The sequence below is a fragment of the Notothenia rossii genome (genome assembly GCF_949606895.1).
Source record: "Notothenia rossii genome assembly, chromosome: 4".
In the NCBI taxonomy this organism is placed as follows: domain Eukaryota; kingdom Metazoa; phylum Chordata; class Actinopteri; order Perciformes; family Nototheniidae; genus Notothenia; species Notothenia rossii.
In genome coordinates, this window is record NC_136902.1 from 44595577 (window position 1) to 44613498 (window position 17922).

At 38.7% G+C, this 17922-nt stretch overlaps 1 protein-coding gene across 7 annotated transcripts; it reads left to right on the forward strand.

The window, feature by feature from the left end:
• Positions 1–7816: 7816 nt before the first annotated feature.
• Positions 7817–16694, forward strand: LOC307035347 (zinc finger protein 862-like). Of its 7 annotated transcripts, none has more exons than XM_079674539.1 (12): positions 11448–12455; positions 12936–13098; positions 13208–13291; positions 13372–13808; positions 13886–14061; positions 14167–14336; positions 14447–14685; positions 14773–15024; positions 15112–15307; positions 15384–15614; positions 15731–15825; positions 15943–16694. In XM_079674539.1, the coding sequence occupies exons 1-8, from the start codon at positions 12357–12359 to the stop codon at positions 14902–14904; spliced, it is 1500 nt and encodes a 499-aa protein (XP_079530665.1). In that variant the 5' UTR covers positions 11448–12356; the 3' UTR covers positions 14905–15024; positions 15112–15307; positions 15384–15614; positions 15731–15825; positions 15943–16694. The 7 variants fall into 7 exon arrangements, with proteins under 7 accessions (XP_079530666.1, XP_079530665.1, XP_079530667.1 ...); XM_079674542.1 differs by having other exon boundaries at positions 11449–12455; positions 13372–13542; positions 13633–13808; positions 15731–16692; XM_079674540.1 differs by lacking the exon at positions 11448–12455 and adding an exon at positions 7817–11437 and having other exon boundaries at positions 15731–16693.
• The last annotated feature ends 1228 nt before the right edge of the window (positions 16695–17922 follow it).

A 17922-nucleotide genomic window follows, 5' to 3' on the forward strand; every position in this document is an offset into this window, starting at 1 on the left:
AAAAACATAGAGGCTTGCATTTCAAGTGATCCATCTCCATGAACTATGTCACTGATTACACTAAGAAGTGTGATAGGGAGGAACCTCTGGCAAACCCTTTCTCTATGGATCTGTTTTGACCTCATTCTGAATGTCACTTAAGAGAATGATAGTTCTCCTTCTGTCAGGCCTTTCAAAACGACTATGGCTTATCCTCTTTGTCTTTCTTGCTTCAGAGACCAGTTGCAGGTAGGATACAGACATAACAACCCAGTCTCATGGCATTTCGTGTTCACCAACACGATTTTTAATCTATTGATTCGTGTTCACCAACACGATTTTCTCCTTTTTTTCGTGTTGCACAGCACGATTTTAAAAGCAATGTATTTCTACTGGTAATGTGTTTCGTACCTGCAGCATGTCTTTTTCTCCGGTCGGGTCATGGAAGACCGGAAGCTTTGTGGTTCATAAAAACATGTTCTTACTCAATATCAAGCCACAATTATTGCTTTTATTTTAAATCGTATAATTTCTGACTTTTGTTTCCGTCTGTGAGGAAAATAAATGGGGCTCAGAGCCTCAGAATACTGAAATCTGTATTTTTAAATCTTTTTTTCCTTCTAATTTGTTATTCTTTTCAAAACAACACACTGTTATTTACTCACCAATAACACACACTTATCCTTGCTTTTATTTATTGGTTTAATTCCATAATCTCTGGCTTTTTTGGTGTCCGTCAGGAACTGAATTTCAAAATAAAAATAACCGGAAACAGACGTAGGCCTCTAGGAGTTTAGGATGGCCGAAGACACTACACTACCCATAATCCCCAGCTATCGTTTAGGACTACAGTCCCCTTGATTAATCTTCAAGCGCTGGGATTGGATGTTGGAGTGGCAGTGCGCCAAGGTTACGCCGAGTGTCAAACAGCTGTTTGAAATGGAACAAAACCACGCCAGACTATCCAAAACTGGAATTGAACGCCCCCCCCAGAACTACACATGCTGGCTATTGTGTTTCGCAAAATGTTCCATGGGACGTCTCTACTGAACGTTTTCGTTTTTCCCACATTTAGAAGTTGCCAGTATTAAACACATTGGTGTTATCAAATGTAAAACATATAATTAATAAATGGGTGAAAATCGCTTGTGTCCATAATGCGCAGCATTAATATATACCCACATGACAGCTCATTGTTACTTTGTAATTCTACTCCACAATACAGAAGTTAACCTGATTGCCAAGTGCCAACAATCAGGAGAGATATTTGATAGTTGGTGCTTGAGAAGACTAAACATTTATCTGCAATTGACATGAATGGAAACGAGTAATAAAGTATATTCATTACTCGTTATTCTCTAATAATAGTTAATTAAAGACTGTATAATGGCTATTTTGCACATCCCTTTCAAGATTTCAAGATTTTCAAAGGTTATTGACATATCATATACAAAACTACGGTGTATGCAATGAATGAAAATCTTGGGTCACAGGTTCCTCAACAGCACATTACAAGACATCTATCAACATGGGTTTGTACCTCCTCCATTAAACTGTCATATTCTGCACATTTCTTATACTATCTACATACATAAGAGTATAATTCATATGTATAATATCAGTTAAAATAAGTGCTTCAACATAGTTAACATTGCAGGAAAGCAATATATTAGACGTTAAGTACTTTGTCAGGCTTAATATTTATCTGTAGTGAAGGATTATTTGAATTATTTGAAGTATTAAAGTAACGTGTTATGGCAGGAAAGTTAAATCTGGTATATTCATTTTAATGTCACCTTATATATATTCATGTGTGTTAAATTTGAAGGGACAAAGTATATTTTTCCTCCCCAATATATTGAGGTGAAGTCTTTGTGTTCAGAGAGGGATGTGAGCAGGGGACATCCGTGTTTGGGGATAGCTCCAAAACTCTGGAATGTTTCCCTCATAAAAGAAGAGGGTGCGTTACACATGCTTAGGGCAAAGGTGTGTGTTTTCATTGCAGTAAATATATGTGCTGCGTGATTACTGTTCAACTATACCTCTGTTTTTATTCTTTCATGTGTGGGTACTAAATGGCTACAAACATTGTGGAGAAATTAGCTTAAACATGTTTTATTACTCTATATGAAATGGAAGCAGCTTTTATGACAGGGACGAGAGAGCTGGGGGAGGGGACATTCTTCTTAAGATTTTCAGCATGTCAATGATCAGGGAAATCTACTTGTTTTAAATAGATGTGTGTAGTTAATTAATTTGTATTAATAACAGTATGTGTAAAGGAAGCTGGAAATATGCAATGTGAAACCTTTTATTTGAAGTAAGGATGTGAACAATAGCTCAAATGGCTGGAAAGGCTGCAGGACAAATGAGTGTGTTTTCTATATTGGGCCTGTGTGAAGTTTGACTATTTGAAAAGCATCTCTAATACTGCTTAAGAGCATAGGTAATGTGTTCCTCGTTATTATTGATATGAAGGTAATTTACATGTATTACGTATATTTAGCCAACTATAACAACTATATCTTTTTTTTTTTACAAGTCTTTTTATTTCATTATAGTGTACAATAATCGATGCCATTTCATAGATTGTAATATCACAGTACACTCACTACACTCCCCCCTCCCTCCCTCCAACCGCACATGCCCACACTAACGAAACCAAAAACATTTATATAAAAAAAAAAAAAAAATGCTTCTCAATATAACTCAAACAACAGAGCCATGAAAATGAAAATAAACATAAAACGAAAAAAAAAAAAAATAATAATAATAAGCCCACATCAAAGTAAAACAAACAAATAATTATACAATTAATTATACAATACAGCGACAATATAGACAATGACAACACAACTAGTATTTCCGGCCGTCAGGAAAAATAGCCACAGAATGCACCATTCCATCACTGGTCATATCTCAGATATATTTTCCAAATATGAAAACAATGGCAACCACAGAGCTTGAAAGATATGTCCATGATTGTATTTTTCCAAAGTAATTTTCTCCAGAGGTAAAAAATGTGTTATCTGATCAATGAAAAGTTTAAATGTTGGAGGAGGTTCATTCTTCCAGAGTAAAAGTATACATTTCTTGGCAAAATATGTTATTGTGATTAGTATTCTATAATGTTTGGGGTTCAGTTTAAAGTTTGGCATGTCATTTAACAGGAAAAAACATGGATTTAGGCTCATTTCGATTCCTAAAACGGCTTTTGTGAGCGCATGAATCGAATCCCAGAAATGTTTCAAGAGATCACAGTCCCAAAACAGATGCATACATGTTCCTTCTTTTACTTTACATCTTGGACATTTTGGAGAGTTTTCTTTGGAAATGTTATGCATCTTTCTGGGTGTGAGGTAAAATTTGTTGAGAAATGTAAAGTTTGCTTCTTTGATTGTATTGCTTGTGAATGGAAAATGTGTTCTTTCACAGATATTCAGCCATGTAGTTTCATCTATCTGTATCCCTAAGTCCTTTTCCCAGATTTTTTTTAAGGTTGGAAATGATGACTGAGCTCTTTTAGAAAAAAATGCATTAAATTCTCTAATTTTACCTTTGATTGTGCTCGATGACATCAATATCTCCTCCTCTTCCAACAATCCCGATCTCAATGTATTGCTTTTAATAATTGATTGGATCACGTTCCTAATTTGCAGGTATCTGAAAAAATCCTTATTTGAAATGTCATATTCTGCTCTTAAATCATTAAATGATTTCAATGTTATATCTTTGTGAAAAAAATGTTTCAATTGCTTTATACCTGATTTCGTCCATTTGTTTATATTGATTGACAACAAATATTTGCTAAGATCAGGATTGTTCAAAATAGGAGAAAAGATTGAAATACCTGAGTTAACATGAACTTTTTTTTTTTGTACAGTCCCTCCAGGCTAACAGTGTATTGACCACTGTAAAACATTTGGCCATATTTTTCACCTTATTGAAGTCTTTAACAAATATAAGAGTTTCCACTGGCAGCGGGTCAAAGACACTGGCTTCTATCTGAACCCATAGTGAATCCTTTCTTCCCAGAAACCAAGATAGTACATTTCTTAATTGAGCTGACCAGAAGTAGTGTTGAAAGTTGGGAAGACCAAGACCCCCCATGGTTTCTGGTTTCATAAAAGTAATTAACTTGATTCTTGGTTTTTTATTACACCAGATATATTTTGAGATGTGTCTATTGAGAGATTTAAAATAATCAGCGGATAAATAGCATGGTAACATTTGAAAAAGAAAAATACATCTCGGTAAAATATTCATTTTTATGACATTGATTCTTCCTAGCAGTGATATTGGTAATGTGGACCATTTGGATAAATCCTGTTTGATTTTGTCAATGAGCGGATTGTAATTCTCTTTAAACAGATTATCCAGGTGTGGTGTTATATTTATTCCTAAGTATTTAAAGCCACCTGGTGACAAATTAAAAGAACAAGACTTTTCCAGATTTGCTGTTGGCATCATATGTAAGAAACAAGCATTCGATTTCTTAAAATTTATTTTATATCCTGAGTATCTTCCAAATTGCTCTATCGTGTCGAGCAGATGTGGTACTGAATTTTCTGGGTCTGTTAAGTAAAGGATGATATCGTCAGCATACAGATACATTTTGTGTTCATCGTTAATCTTCACTCCTTTAATACTTATGTTGTCTCGCACACATGACGCCAGTGGTTCAATTACAATTGCAAAAAGCAAAGGTGACAGTGGACATCCCTGTCTTGTCCCCCTTGTTAGTGAAAAAAGATCTGAGGAACTGCAGTTAGTGATAACCGCTGCTTTAGGATTTTTATAAATTGATTTGACCCACTCTATGAATCGAGAGCCCATATTTAATCTGTTCAAGATAGCAAAAAGAAAATTCCACTCAATCCTGTCAAAGGCCTTCTCGGCATCTAAAGAAAGAAGCAGAGATGGCTTCTTACAGGTGTCCAAATGGTTTATAATATTCAAAAGTCTCCTTATATTATCAGAAGAATATCTGCCCTTGACAAAACCTGTTTGATCAGGACTAATTAGTTTAGGTAAAATAATTTCCAATCGTTTTGCTAATCATTTGGTGATAATCTTATAATCATGATCCAAGAGACTTATAGGCCTAAATGAAGAACAATTCAAGGGGTCTTGCCCATCTTTATGTAGTACAGTAATGCAAGATTCATTGATTGAGGAAGTGTTCTGTTGTGAGAGAAGTTGTTAACCATTGACATAAATATAGGTTGAAGTTCAGTCCAAAACTCTTTATAAAATTCTGCCGAGAAGCCATCTGGCCCTGGGCTTTTATTTATAGGCATAGATTTAATTGCAGCCAAAACTTCTACTTCTGTAATTGATGAGTTTAGATACTCTTGATCTAAATCAGATAATGTAGGTAAATTAATGTTATGGAGATAATTGTCCAGTTCATCTTGTGAGTAATCACATTGAGATTTGTATAATTTGTTATAAAATTCATAAAAAGTCTAGTTAATCTGTTTTGGGTGGTAGGTTATCTTGTCGTCTTTCAGACGAATTGCCTTTATAGCCCTTTCTGCTTGCTCCTTCTTTAATTGATAGGCAAGTAGTTTACTTGGTTTATTGCCGAATTCATAATTATTTTGTCTGATAAGATTCATTTGTGTTATGATTTCATTTGTTAAGTCAATATTTAATTTAGCTCTGGCTGTGTTTAATTGTTTCCAGTTTTCATCTGTTGATGCGGATTTATGGAGTACTTCGCATCTGTTTACTTCTCTTTCATGTTCTTGTCTGAGCTTAACATTTTCACGTTTTTTAAAAGATGTGTATGAGATAATAAATCCTCTTAAAGTAGCTTTCGCAGCTTCCCAAATAATATTCGGATCTATAGAGGGGTCATTATTTTCTTTTATATAGTACCTTATCCACATTCGCATTTTTTATTTGAATTTTTCGTCTCTAAGTAAGGAGTTATCAAATTTCCAGCGCCTGGATACAAATTCTCCACTCTCCAAGTGAATAGTTAGATGAACTCTTGCATGACCTGAAATATTAATGGAATCAATTTTACATTCTTTTACCCTATGCATGTATTTTGAGGGAATATATTGGGAGCATAGATATTTAAAAAGGTGATTGGGGTTCCAAAAATAGTACCAACAACCAAAACAAACCTACCATTTGGGTCCGTAACTAATTTTTCTAATTCAAATGGGCAAGTTTTGTTTATCACAATAGCTGTCCCTCTACTATGGGTTTTATATGATGAGACATACACCTGACCTATCCAATCTCTTTTCAATTTAAGATGTTCAGTATCTGAGAGAAAAGTTTCTTGTAAGAAGACCACATCAGCTTTGTCTTTTTTAAGAAGAGATAGTACTTTATTCCTTTTTATGGGATTTCCCAAGCCTTTAATATTCCAAGAATAGATTTTCATGTTTTGCATGCTGACTGCTGCATATCTGTGGGATTATATTTAATATGTTGTATATTTTGGCCCCATACACAAAACGGATTGTCACTGCTTTTATTATTTAACATTATAACTAATGTAACACAAATGCAAAATACAAAAAGAAAACAATATAACATCCCACCCAAACCAGGGTCTTCTGACCCTGGCAATTCATCTACCCAATTTATTGTAGCCCAGAGAGAAACAAACGTCAGAGAAATGTGCATCTCAGATCTAAAAAATGTCCTCTTTGTGTTGGCAACTTGGAGCTCCCATCCTCAGTTCTCATTGAAAATAAATAAATGTCTTCCTAATTCTCCTCCTTAAAGGCCATGTAATGCATCTAACACAGGTGTTTTTTAACATGTAGTTTAGATATCACCAGAATAAAAATAAATAAAAATGTTTAAAGTTTCGTCATAATTAAATGACATATACGTTAAAAACCGATGTTGGTTCCGAAGTTTGCCGAGTACGCCCCCGATCACTCCCGAACGAGCGTTGACGTCACACGTGGCAAACATTGCCATTTGATCAAATCAGTCCAAATGGCAAGCAACGCGATAACTTCAGACAGCGACAGCGACAGCGATCATTCAAGCTCAGATTCGGTGGGTTATCTGGATTCAGTTACAGAAGTAGAGAGTGAACCAGCTAGCCTTTCACTTCAAGGCATCTTGCCTTATAAGTACAGTACGAGCCTCCTGCCCAGCAATCGAACAACGAGGCAGAAACTTGTGAAAGAGAAGCGGATTCCGCAGCCGGCGAGACTCGAGTCGGCAATACTGAATGGTAAATTCTGTTTTATTTAATTTGACCTGCACTAAATGTCGATCTTAATTTGTCATATGTTCCTCACACGTCCGGCAGATATTGTTTTGTTTTTTAATGTTATGTACAATATTCAGGTGTACATGTCAATGCTGTGAAAGCATGCCCACTGCAGATGAATGTGTAGGCTATGCTGCAGAGAGATCTGGCAAGTGATGGAACAAATAGACAGTTTGCAACCTACTGACCAGATAGCAGAGTCCTGCATCGGGTCGGGTATCCGCGGGTACCCGACGGGTAACCCGCAAAAAAGGTGATTTGCGGGTGGTACTTTTTCAAACGCTTTTTTCCGGGTTCGCTTCTGGGTAAAACAAAGAATTTGCGGGTCCGGTTGCGGGTGTTGCATAATAAATATATTTAAACAATAATAATTTAGTTTAATGTTTAAATCCTCAGACCTCTCCTCCGCGGGACTGAGCATAATCATAACCTCTGCAGCGCATCTATCTGCTGCTGAGCGCACCACATTCTGAATGGCTGAGGTGAAGCTCTCTATAGAATACAGCATTTTCAATAACTCTTCATCAAGAGCGAAATCCAACGTCTGGGAGGCTTTTGGTGTCATCCTAGATGGAGAAAATAAGCAACATCCCAGGCTTTTTGAGCCAAATATGCAACTGCGTGTGTTAATAATTGCACGTTGTCACTGCTTATATATATGCGGGTTCGGGTCGGGTTGCGGATCATGTGCCGGCGGGTCGGGTCGGGTTGCGGAACTAATTGGCAATATGTGCGGGTAGCGGGGCGGGTTCGGTACTGCACGTCACGGGTGCGGGGCGGGAGCGGGTCTTGGAAATCAGACCCGTGCAGGACTCTGCCAGATAGAAGACACCGACGAGAAACCAAGGTGCATTATTAGCCACCCAGGCTTTAGAGAAGGCTGTCTCAGTGTTTGGACACTGAAAATAGCGTATCTTCAATACAAACAACAACACAGAGCAGTTGATGGCCCACTACACCAGTAAGTAAATATTGATTGACCCAACTGCCTATTGCAGCTTTGCTTTCATATAATACTTTTAGTCGCTACAGATATGGTACACTTTTAAAGATACCATTAAACTCTTTCAAGCAGTCAAAAACAGCTTGGCTTTTATTTTTTCTGTGTATGCAAGTTCAATGTATGCTTGGGAAAAGAAACAACTACACATGTGAGGAAATATATAAGAGGTCTATGATTCTGTCAAGCAGTCATGTATAACCTCATATTTATTTTGTACAAGTGAAATACAAATATCATGTTATAAGCCAATTTGTAACCATTGCTACATAATAGTACTACATAACATTTTATTTTTCTCCAAATATATTTATAATCTGTATACTTTTTTTTCATTAGGAAGTATCGATATACAGCTTATCGACAGTTTGTACGTTGGTGCTGCCGTGCTGGGGTGTACTCGGCCCAAAAATCAGAGTCCCGCTGCATGTGCTGTAACCGAGATACGGAAGACTTACCCTGAGCCGGGAGGCCGCTATCAGGGATTTCAATGGCCAAATCTGTAATTTGACATAAGTCATGCAGCTGAACTGGTTAAAATGGTTTCGCATGATGTAAATAATTTACAAAGTACATCATTTACAATATTATTTTTCCAAAGAAACATGTAAATATAACAACATTTTCCAAATCACAAATTTGTAAGATTGTATTAATTTACTGTTTGATAAATAAAAAAGGGTTCTTTTGTTAATTTTTCACTTGTAACATTTTATCTTTATTGCAGTGTACATTAGTCTATTTTGGTATATGTGCGAGCCCACAAATAATTAAAAGTGGTAAAAATAATAAAGATATTCAGACGTAATTCATTTTTGGCCTTACTTATTTCACTTCAACTTTTATATATTTCAGTCACTAGGCAAGTTCACTGTACTCTGGTGACATTTAGCTCAAGCTGGCATAACACCTGTAGTAACTTAATTCTGACCCGAGTTTTGTGCACAATCTTCCAGCACCCATGATCAATGTTTATAGCAATCAGGAAACATTCACAGCTCACAACTACACATCGCTTCCCCATCATGAATTGTTAGATAAAAAAAGTTTAGCGAGGTCCGGTTACACATATGTTGAGCGAAAATAGCGGAAGGATACAAAACAAACAATCCAGACGAGGCTGGTGTTTGCCACGTGTGACGTCACACAGCTGGGTTAATGGCTGGCAAGCTTTTCGCTACCGGAGCGGAATAACACGGGAAAGTGGCACACATTTCATGTTATTTGGGGGGTATTTATGGAAAGAATCATTGATGTTGATATGTCAAATGAAACAGTGGAAAGTGATGAAGCGATTTATTAACACAGAATAACATTTATTTTGGACATTACATGGACTTTAACAGGGGACGGGTATATACACAAGTTATTGAGCCGTTTCCGCTCTACATCCTGAACTCCTCCCTTCGATGCAATGCACTTCCGTTTTGGCGGACTGGGTTTGTTTTGCTAGCTAGCTCCGTTGTGCCGACAAAGCACTGATATCGCAGAGACAAAGAGGATATAACAATTACAACATGAAGAAAAGTGGTTCGGGAACTACGTGTGCGGTAGTTGGTTGTAATCACTCGAGAAAGCACCTGAACGAGTGGTTAGATAGAGAGTGCTACGACCACAAACCAGCACCCAGCACCCAGCCATGTTGTTCATTAAATACAGATAAACACAACAAATACTGCATGCATTGTATTTTTTACTATTATATATGAATATTTTCATAGTGATGTAATTGTGTGGGCTGCTTTTATATTTTAATTTGTAATACCTGTTAGGATTAAACATGTGATCTTTCTTGTTGAAACCATTTCTTTAGTTTCCTCTAAACAATTAATTCATTCAGTGTTATTTATGTACAGTATGAGCTTAATATGAATGATGAACTGTGTTAAAAGAAATTGTAGCACTCTAAGGAACATATGAAATGCAATAATGCAATAACAGTGCAATAATGAAATTCAATTACATCAAACTTTATTTTCACTCAAACAGTACAGGCACATATGATATATTGCACAGCATAAAGAGATCATGTAAATTGTGCATTATGTAAACAACAGACAACTGTTGGCTCCTGTGGGCATGACCTAAATAAGGCAGTTTATTTTGGTTTTAAAATGCTGAGATATTTACTGCAGAACTGTAACCTTCCCTCAACAAAATCGTCAACAATTTTCGGGAGCATGTGGGCAAAGTAGAATGTGCGCAGCCTTATGATATGCCTTCAGACTGTCCATTGCTTTTCCATCTATTGCCATGGATTGAACGAAGTAGGAGCACATTTTGCTGTACGTTATGCTGGGCCACGTCGTCATGTTATCCTCCCAGTTTTGCACTGAATTCGGGTGGGGGAGAGTAACGCCATCTCCAGTCAAAGAAGTAGAATCGTGTTCCCAAGCTAGCATCACTGTTAGCATCGAAATCGCTGTGTTTACACCAGTGCCCGTCTGACTGTTTACACCGGTTTACACCGACAGACGCTGTGCAAAAGACTTCCGGCGGAAATGAAGTGCATTTGTGTAGGGTTATGGCGCTACCCGTGGTTTGTCGCGTAAACTTGTCTATAGAAATCCGCATCCCAAATGTCATCATGGTATGTTCCATCCGATCATTTACATGTCAAACAATATATTGCCATAAAAAAACAAGGCAAATCAAAAAAGAACGATCGGAGGAGTGTACATGCTGATATCTTAACTGTCAAAATAAGAGTGGAGGAGGAAGGGTGTATTTTAAACAGAACTGTATGTTACTGTTTTGTCAGACCCCTCCACTACCTTCTTTGTTGGTGTGGTCCGCTACGTCATTCTTTGTTGCCGGAAGCAAAGACACTGGTAAATATAACAAAATACAAATGAACCAGTTCGATCCTGGAAAGTCCTCTTAATGTGTCCTTGCAAAAAACGATTTCCACACGTTTCCCCAATCCCAATGACAGTTAATTGAGAGAAGAGGAGAAAAGAGAAAAAATAATGTACTTCTTACCTCCACTCCGGTAGGTTAGAAAAATAGCGACTTACTGCAGCTGCTTAACAAAGGTGTCGGCTTCTTTGGGATCTTCAAAAAAAACAATCTTCTCTTTGTGAAGAATACGGAGCCGATGAGGATAAGCAAACCCTCTGAACATGCCTTTTTCGAGGAATAATTTGATCACCAGGTCGAGCTCCTTGCGCTTTCGGCGTACCTCTGCAGACAGATCCTGGCGAATGGTGAGTTTAGTATTACCCTCGTGGATTGACATTTTCTTTGCAGACTGCAGTATCATTTCTTTATCTCTGACTCGTAGAAAGCGGATCATAATTGGTCTTGGAGGCTTCCCTGGTTCGTGATATGGTCGTAGAGAGCAGTGAACCCGCTCCAACTCTAGGTTCTGATCGAGGGAGAGTTTGAGCCAGGAAGATAGTTTCTGTTGAATATATTGAAGTAGTAATTGGCTGCCTTCTGACTTCTCTGGGAGCCCTAGTAAAACAAGGTTTTTACGTCTCCCTCTATTTTCTAGATCATCCGTCTTAGATTCCAGCGTCTTTATCAACTTTTCGGCTCTGTGAAGGTCCCGTGCTGTAGTTTGTAAGGTGTCTTCTAATGTCGAAATTCTTTGTTCAGCTTCGTCCATACGCTGAAGTTGATTCCTGGTTTGTTGTAGCTAGTGCTTCTTTCATTGTTGAGACTTGACTAGTCACAATCTCCAAACGATTATCAATTCCATCGAGACGATTAATTATCTCAGAACGTTGAGATTTTAACTCGGACATTATCTCAGCAAACGAAGGATTTCTATCATCCTCTTGAGACTCATCCTCCGGTTCTGGTAGGTCTTTTTAACTTGTGTGTGGTAACCTGAGGGGGGGGAAGATGGCCACAGAGACAAAGAGCCATAAAGGGGATGCAGTGTTTCCCACACAATGTTAATACTTGGGCGGGCCGCCCAGGTATATTAAGGCCCGCCCAAGTATATTTCGGACCTTTTAAAAAAAAAATGTATCCGTCCGCGAGCGACGCCATCTGCGAGTGATTAACTAATGGACAATGAGCCCTCGCTCTACGTCTCCTGTGCCTGTTCGCTCTGCGGTTGATTAACTAGGGGACAATAATCCCCCCCTGTTGGCTCTGCGATCGATTAACTAGTGTATGATCCCTCGCTCGACACCTCCTGTTCGTGCTGCCATCGCGTGGAGGGAAACGAAAAACGGAGAAGACGACGTTAATTTAGAAGACGCGGACACTAAGGTAAAGTAACTATTTTCTCCTTATTGTGTTGCTGTTTTCTGACTTTGGTAGGAGATTCGAATTATTTGAAGTTAGTGGCAACTAAGAGTGTATTTAACGTAACCAGGCCAACTTTGCTGCGTGCAAGTTACGTGTGCTAAATTAAATATAAAAAAGATTATAATTTGTTTTCTCTTCGGGCTATGCCAGTTAGAAGGACACAGATTAACTTTAGCTAAGGTTAGACTGTTAATTTCCCCTGCATTACTCCTCAGATATGAGTATTCAAAAATATTTTAAGAGAATACGGCGTGAGGATGAGGAGGAGAGACCACAGGTAACTTAGCCAATGTTAGCATTTTGCTTGCAATGGCAATAATAAATGCATACGTCTCAATAATGATATATGTCGGTTCATTTGACCTGAAATTATACAATTGCAGTCAACAGTGAGTTGCAATGCAGAGACCAAACTAGATTCAAGCTTGTTTTCAATTCTAGCCGGTGGTCAGTGAAGATGCTGGCACAACTAGTCAGAGTACTGAGGGAGAGGCAGCAGGTCCCAGTGTGGTAGAAGCAGCAGCAGGTCCCAGTGTAGAAGCAGGTGCAGGTCCCAGTGTGATACAAGCAGCAGCAGGTCCCAGTGTGGTACAAGCAGGTGCAGGTGAACAAGCAGCACAGTTCCAAGCATCACAGACACAGACACAGACATAGTATAATAGCAAGGAGAACTCTACCATTTAAATGCAGTAATACCAATGCATTATTTTCAGATTCCAAGCATCGCCACTCAGGATGGAACCCTGATTGGCTCAAAATGCCACAGTTCAAGAATTGGCTCTACCTCACCCAGCATGGTATGAATGGCATTTGCAAGTTCATATTTGTAATAAAACTTATTTTTTGTAAGAATTAACACTTTTTTCTTTTTAAAAAGGAATGTTATGCCGAATCTGCAGGCAACACAAGCCTCCAATAAAGAAAGGCCCCTTAAAATGGGCTTTCATAGAAGTTGGGATTCTTGTTTTCCGCAAGGATTATATCGAGCGCCACATCTCCTCAGAGCCTCATCAATATAGTGTAAAGCATCAGGTCTCACTTGCATCAGGTATATCATTTTTTTATGTAAAGCTAATTTCTGCAACCTATCAACCATGTTTGGCTCATATAATGAATTATGTCTTTGCCCTTGGTCTAGGCTACTCAGTGATGCAGGCTTTTGAGCCCACAGTTATTATGGAGCATGAGGCCGTCATAGGTGGATTCAAATGCCTTTACTGGCTAGTAAAGAATGAGATGGCTCACCACACCAACTACCCTAAGCTCTTAAGTTTAGCTCAGCTTTTGGGTTGTGATTACTTTGAAAATCTGAAGGTAAACCTAGTACAAAATGATGCTTGTGAAACTAAGAACTTTGACCAGCTAAATGTTAAATGATGTCTTTTTCTCAGGTGGATCAAAGAAACAATTATCAATCACACAGAATAGTGGATGAAATGCTGGAGATCCTTGCAGAGATAGTAGAGTCGCCTATTTTGGAAGAGATAAGGTCATCTCAAGCAATCAGCCTAGAGGTTGATGAAACCACAGATGTATCTGTAAACCGCCAGCTGGATTTACATGTTAGGTGGGGTATTTTTTAAAGGTATGATGTGCATTTAAATAAAGATGTAGGCCTAGTTAAACTTAATATTTATTAATATGTGTGAAAACCTATACATTTTTATTTTAGACACCTGGATAAAGAGGGTTATGTTTTCAACCACTTCCTTGACCTGGTAACTCTGGAAGATGGGAAAGCTGACAGCGTTGTTGCTGCCATCAAGAGTGTACTACAGAAGAAGGATCTCCCGGTAGACAGGCTCTACGGACTCGGGACAGACGGTGCAGCAGTGATGACGGGTATGGAGTTTATGGTTAAATCTAATGGATTGTGTGAAATGTGTATTTTCAGCTGTTATTAAAGGAAACAAAATGACGCCCTCAACACTGCATTTAATTCTTAAACTTAGGCCGTCTGAATGGAGTGGCAAAGCAGCTCACAGACAGTTTTCCAAAGCTGGTTTCTGTAGCGTGTGCTGCTCACAGACTAGCACTGGCATGCAAAGATGCCTCAAATGCTGTCAGGTATATGGCAAACTTCAGGAACCACCTGCAGGGACTGCACCTATTCTTCCGAAATAGTGCAAATAGGTCAGCCACACTGAGTGCTGCCGCTACCACTCTTGGTCTGAACGACTTGAAAGTCAAGGTGTGTTTTTACCTATTTTCATAATACTATTGTGGTGTCATATTATTTACATATATTTTACTTACCAGTGTTTCTACTTGTTGTTAGGAGGTGAAAGATACAAGGTGGCTATCGCAGCACCTAGCTGTTCAAAACCTCCAGAGGAACCTTCCAGCTGTGCTGGCTGCTCTGGCAGAAGAAGCAACCACAAGGAAGTGCCCAGTGGCCAAAGGTCTATAATGTCTGTGCCACATACCGCTTTGTGGCTGCCCTCTACCTTCAGGCAGATGTGCTGCCCCACATTGCAATGCTGTCTAAGGTGTTTCAGAGAGCTGATGTGAACTTTCTCCACATAAAGGAGTAGGTAGATTACAAAGAAATGCATTTGATGCTCCCAGTTATTTGCATTATCCATCCTATTATATTGTTGTCTTTTTCCACATTTAGGTGCCAGTCACACTTGTTACTCTGAGGAGAATTCTGGAGGCAGGCGAGACCCCACTCCCCGGAACGTTCCTTGCTCGCCTACACCAAGACTTGGACAACCCAGGTGGACTTGGGGCGTTTAGCATTGCCGGAGAGGAGGAGAGGATCAGGAGGGGAGCGCCCCCGGGAAGATATGTGGGCCAGATTTGTCAGAGATGTAAATACATCCCTTCTTACTTTTACATTCCAATATTTATTTTCCTTGAACTGAAAAATGTATAATATCATTCCAGGTCCTCAAACCTTACATCTGCAGCCTGGAGAGCAACATTGAGAGCAGGTTCCAGCATATTGAAGTGCTGGGGGCCTTCAGTGTCCTGGGTCCAAAGGCAGTTACCTCCAATGATGTAACCAACATTTCAATGTTGCAGACCCTTGCCAACAAATTCATCCCAGGGCAGGATGCCACAGTTATCCAAGAGTGGACCTCCTACAAGCAGCATGTTCTTGAAGGAACATTTAAGGTTGGTAAATACCTAAATTAATATGAACTTGACGGTTAGAATTGCTTATTTTGACATCTGTAAATGTTTCAATTATACTGTATACTCATTTGCCCTGCCTTGGCTAATCTCTGAAGGACAAGACACAAGCTGAGATCATGCAGCTCCTGGCCAGTGAGAAGGACGAATGGGCAGAAATATACCCAAACCTCAGCCTTCTCTCTTCAGCGGGGTTGGTCATCCCTGTCTCCAGTGTAAACTGCGAGAGGGATTTTTCTACGATGAACAGGGTACGTGTCTTGCATGTCATTCTGTATAGTTCATTTAAAACAAACTGTCTGTTTTACAGATGAAAACTGACATGAGAAACCGACTGAAAGGGGAGCACCTGGCTGCATGTATGCGGATAGCAGTCAGTGGACCAGCGGGATGGGATGAGGCGTTCTCATACACACAGACGTTGGAGCTGTTCTTCAACAAACCTAGACGGATTAAGTGCTCTGACAAACAGTGCCATCTTTGTACAAAATGAATATTGCCATACAGTAATGTAAAGTTAATGAATAAACCTGTTGTTAAAACTTGTTGTTTGTCACATGTGTTGCACGTCACAAAGCCCGCCCCGCGGTCCGCTCACACCGCTCGCAGCCCCCCCCCTGGCACCTTCCCCCCCAAGTATATTTCAGATCTGTGGGAAACACTGGGATGTGTGTGTGCTGGCTGCAAGATGTGAAATAAGATAAGGAAACTTGTTGTTTAGAGCAGGTTCGTTCCAGACACCAAAAAGTATCTGTTTTTCGTCAAACTGAAAGAGACTTTTTGTTTCCGGGTTTCTTCTGTTGTGTCGCGCTGATTGGGCACGACAGGCCATGTGTTGGTCTCTCCCAATAAGATGACCTCTGGGGGAAAACATCCACACACCTCCTCCTGTGTTTTTAGTATGAAAGCCTGTGTTTTCCTTTGGTTCGCGCTCTTGTTTTTGACTGGCCGTTCCTGAGACATGTCTTACACGGTGGTAGAACCTGAGCCCGGAGTACTCTGCAGAGTGCTTCGTGATTAGGTGAAGTATTTGTATGTTTGTGCCATTAAAGCAGATTATTGTTTAACCCTTATCCTGGCTGCTTTGAATTTTTCCTTCTTTTGAGAACCCGCTCATATAAGAACGGCGCGGAGCAGAGATTCTGCCCCAACAGTAGATACCCCCAAAGTTTTTTTCTTATTTAAAAGAGGACCTTAATCTAAAGTATTATTTAATGTTTAAATAAAGGTTAATTCGTTTTTCTGTTTTGCACATCCTCCTATTAGTATCTTTGTACATCTGGCACTAAACTGTTTATTGTAGAGATCACTTACAGTATCTTCTTGATTTTTTATAGTCTATATTTCTATCACAGACCTTCTACTTTCCCCCTATGAAAGTATGTACTCTTAATATTTTTTTTATCAAATATAACACATAAAAACAATAATTCAATAACGTGCTTTAACCACTAGGCGGTGCACACAAGGTACACACAGCTATAATAACTTTGTATTATCAGTGTAGGACACTTATGTATATACAAAATCTGAAGATGTGTAGTTTTATACATGTTTTCACATAATTGTATAGCATATTGCTATACTATTTCAGACTCAGTATTTACATTCTTATATTCAAAGAAAATCAAAGTCCTTTTATATCAGCTGTGCTCCGTTATGGTGTAAATATAATCTACGAATTAGATCAAATATAAAAGTCAGCCGAATTAAGGTTGATACTGCAAGGAGACGTATTGTGTGAAGAGAAATTGAAGATGTTGTTTAATTGTTGATATATTTATGATCCACATTAAGTATTCAGTTTTGGCGGCATTTCTTCCAGTTTTTCCAAAGGTCTTATCATCAGGGCTCTATGAATAAAGAACTACGGCAGATCTGTAATATGTAATGCAGCCGGACCGTGTATTACAATGCCGTTATGTGATGACTTTCAAAGAGAAAAGCAAGAACACTCGGAATTAAGTATTATTTTATTCTTTTAAAATGTTTTCTGGATTTAATATCATATAAACACCAAATCCCAGCATGCATTGCGGCTAAAACATCCAATCAGCGAGCTTAAACCATAGCTGAGGATCTTGGGTAAGCGCTCGAAATGCCTACGTCTGTTTCCGGTTATTTTTATTTTGAAATTCAGTTCCTGAAGGACGCCAACAAAGCCCGAGATTATGGAATCAAACCAATAAATAAAAGCAAGGATAATTGTGTGTTATTGGTGAGTAAATAACAGTGTGTTATTTTGAAAAGAATAACAAATTAGAAGGAAAAAAAGATTTTAAAAATACAG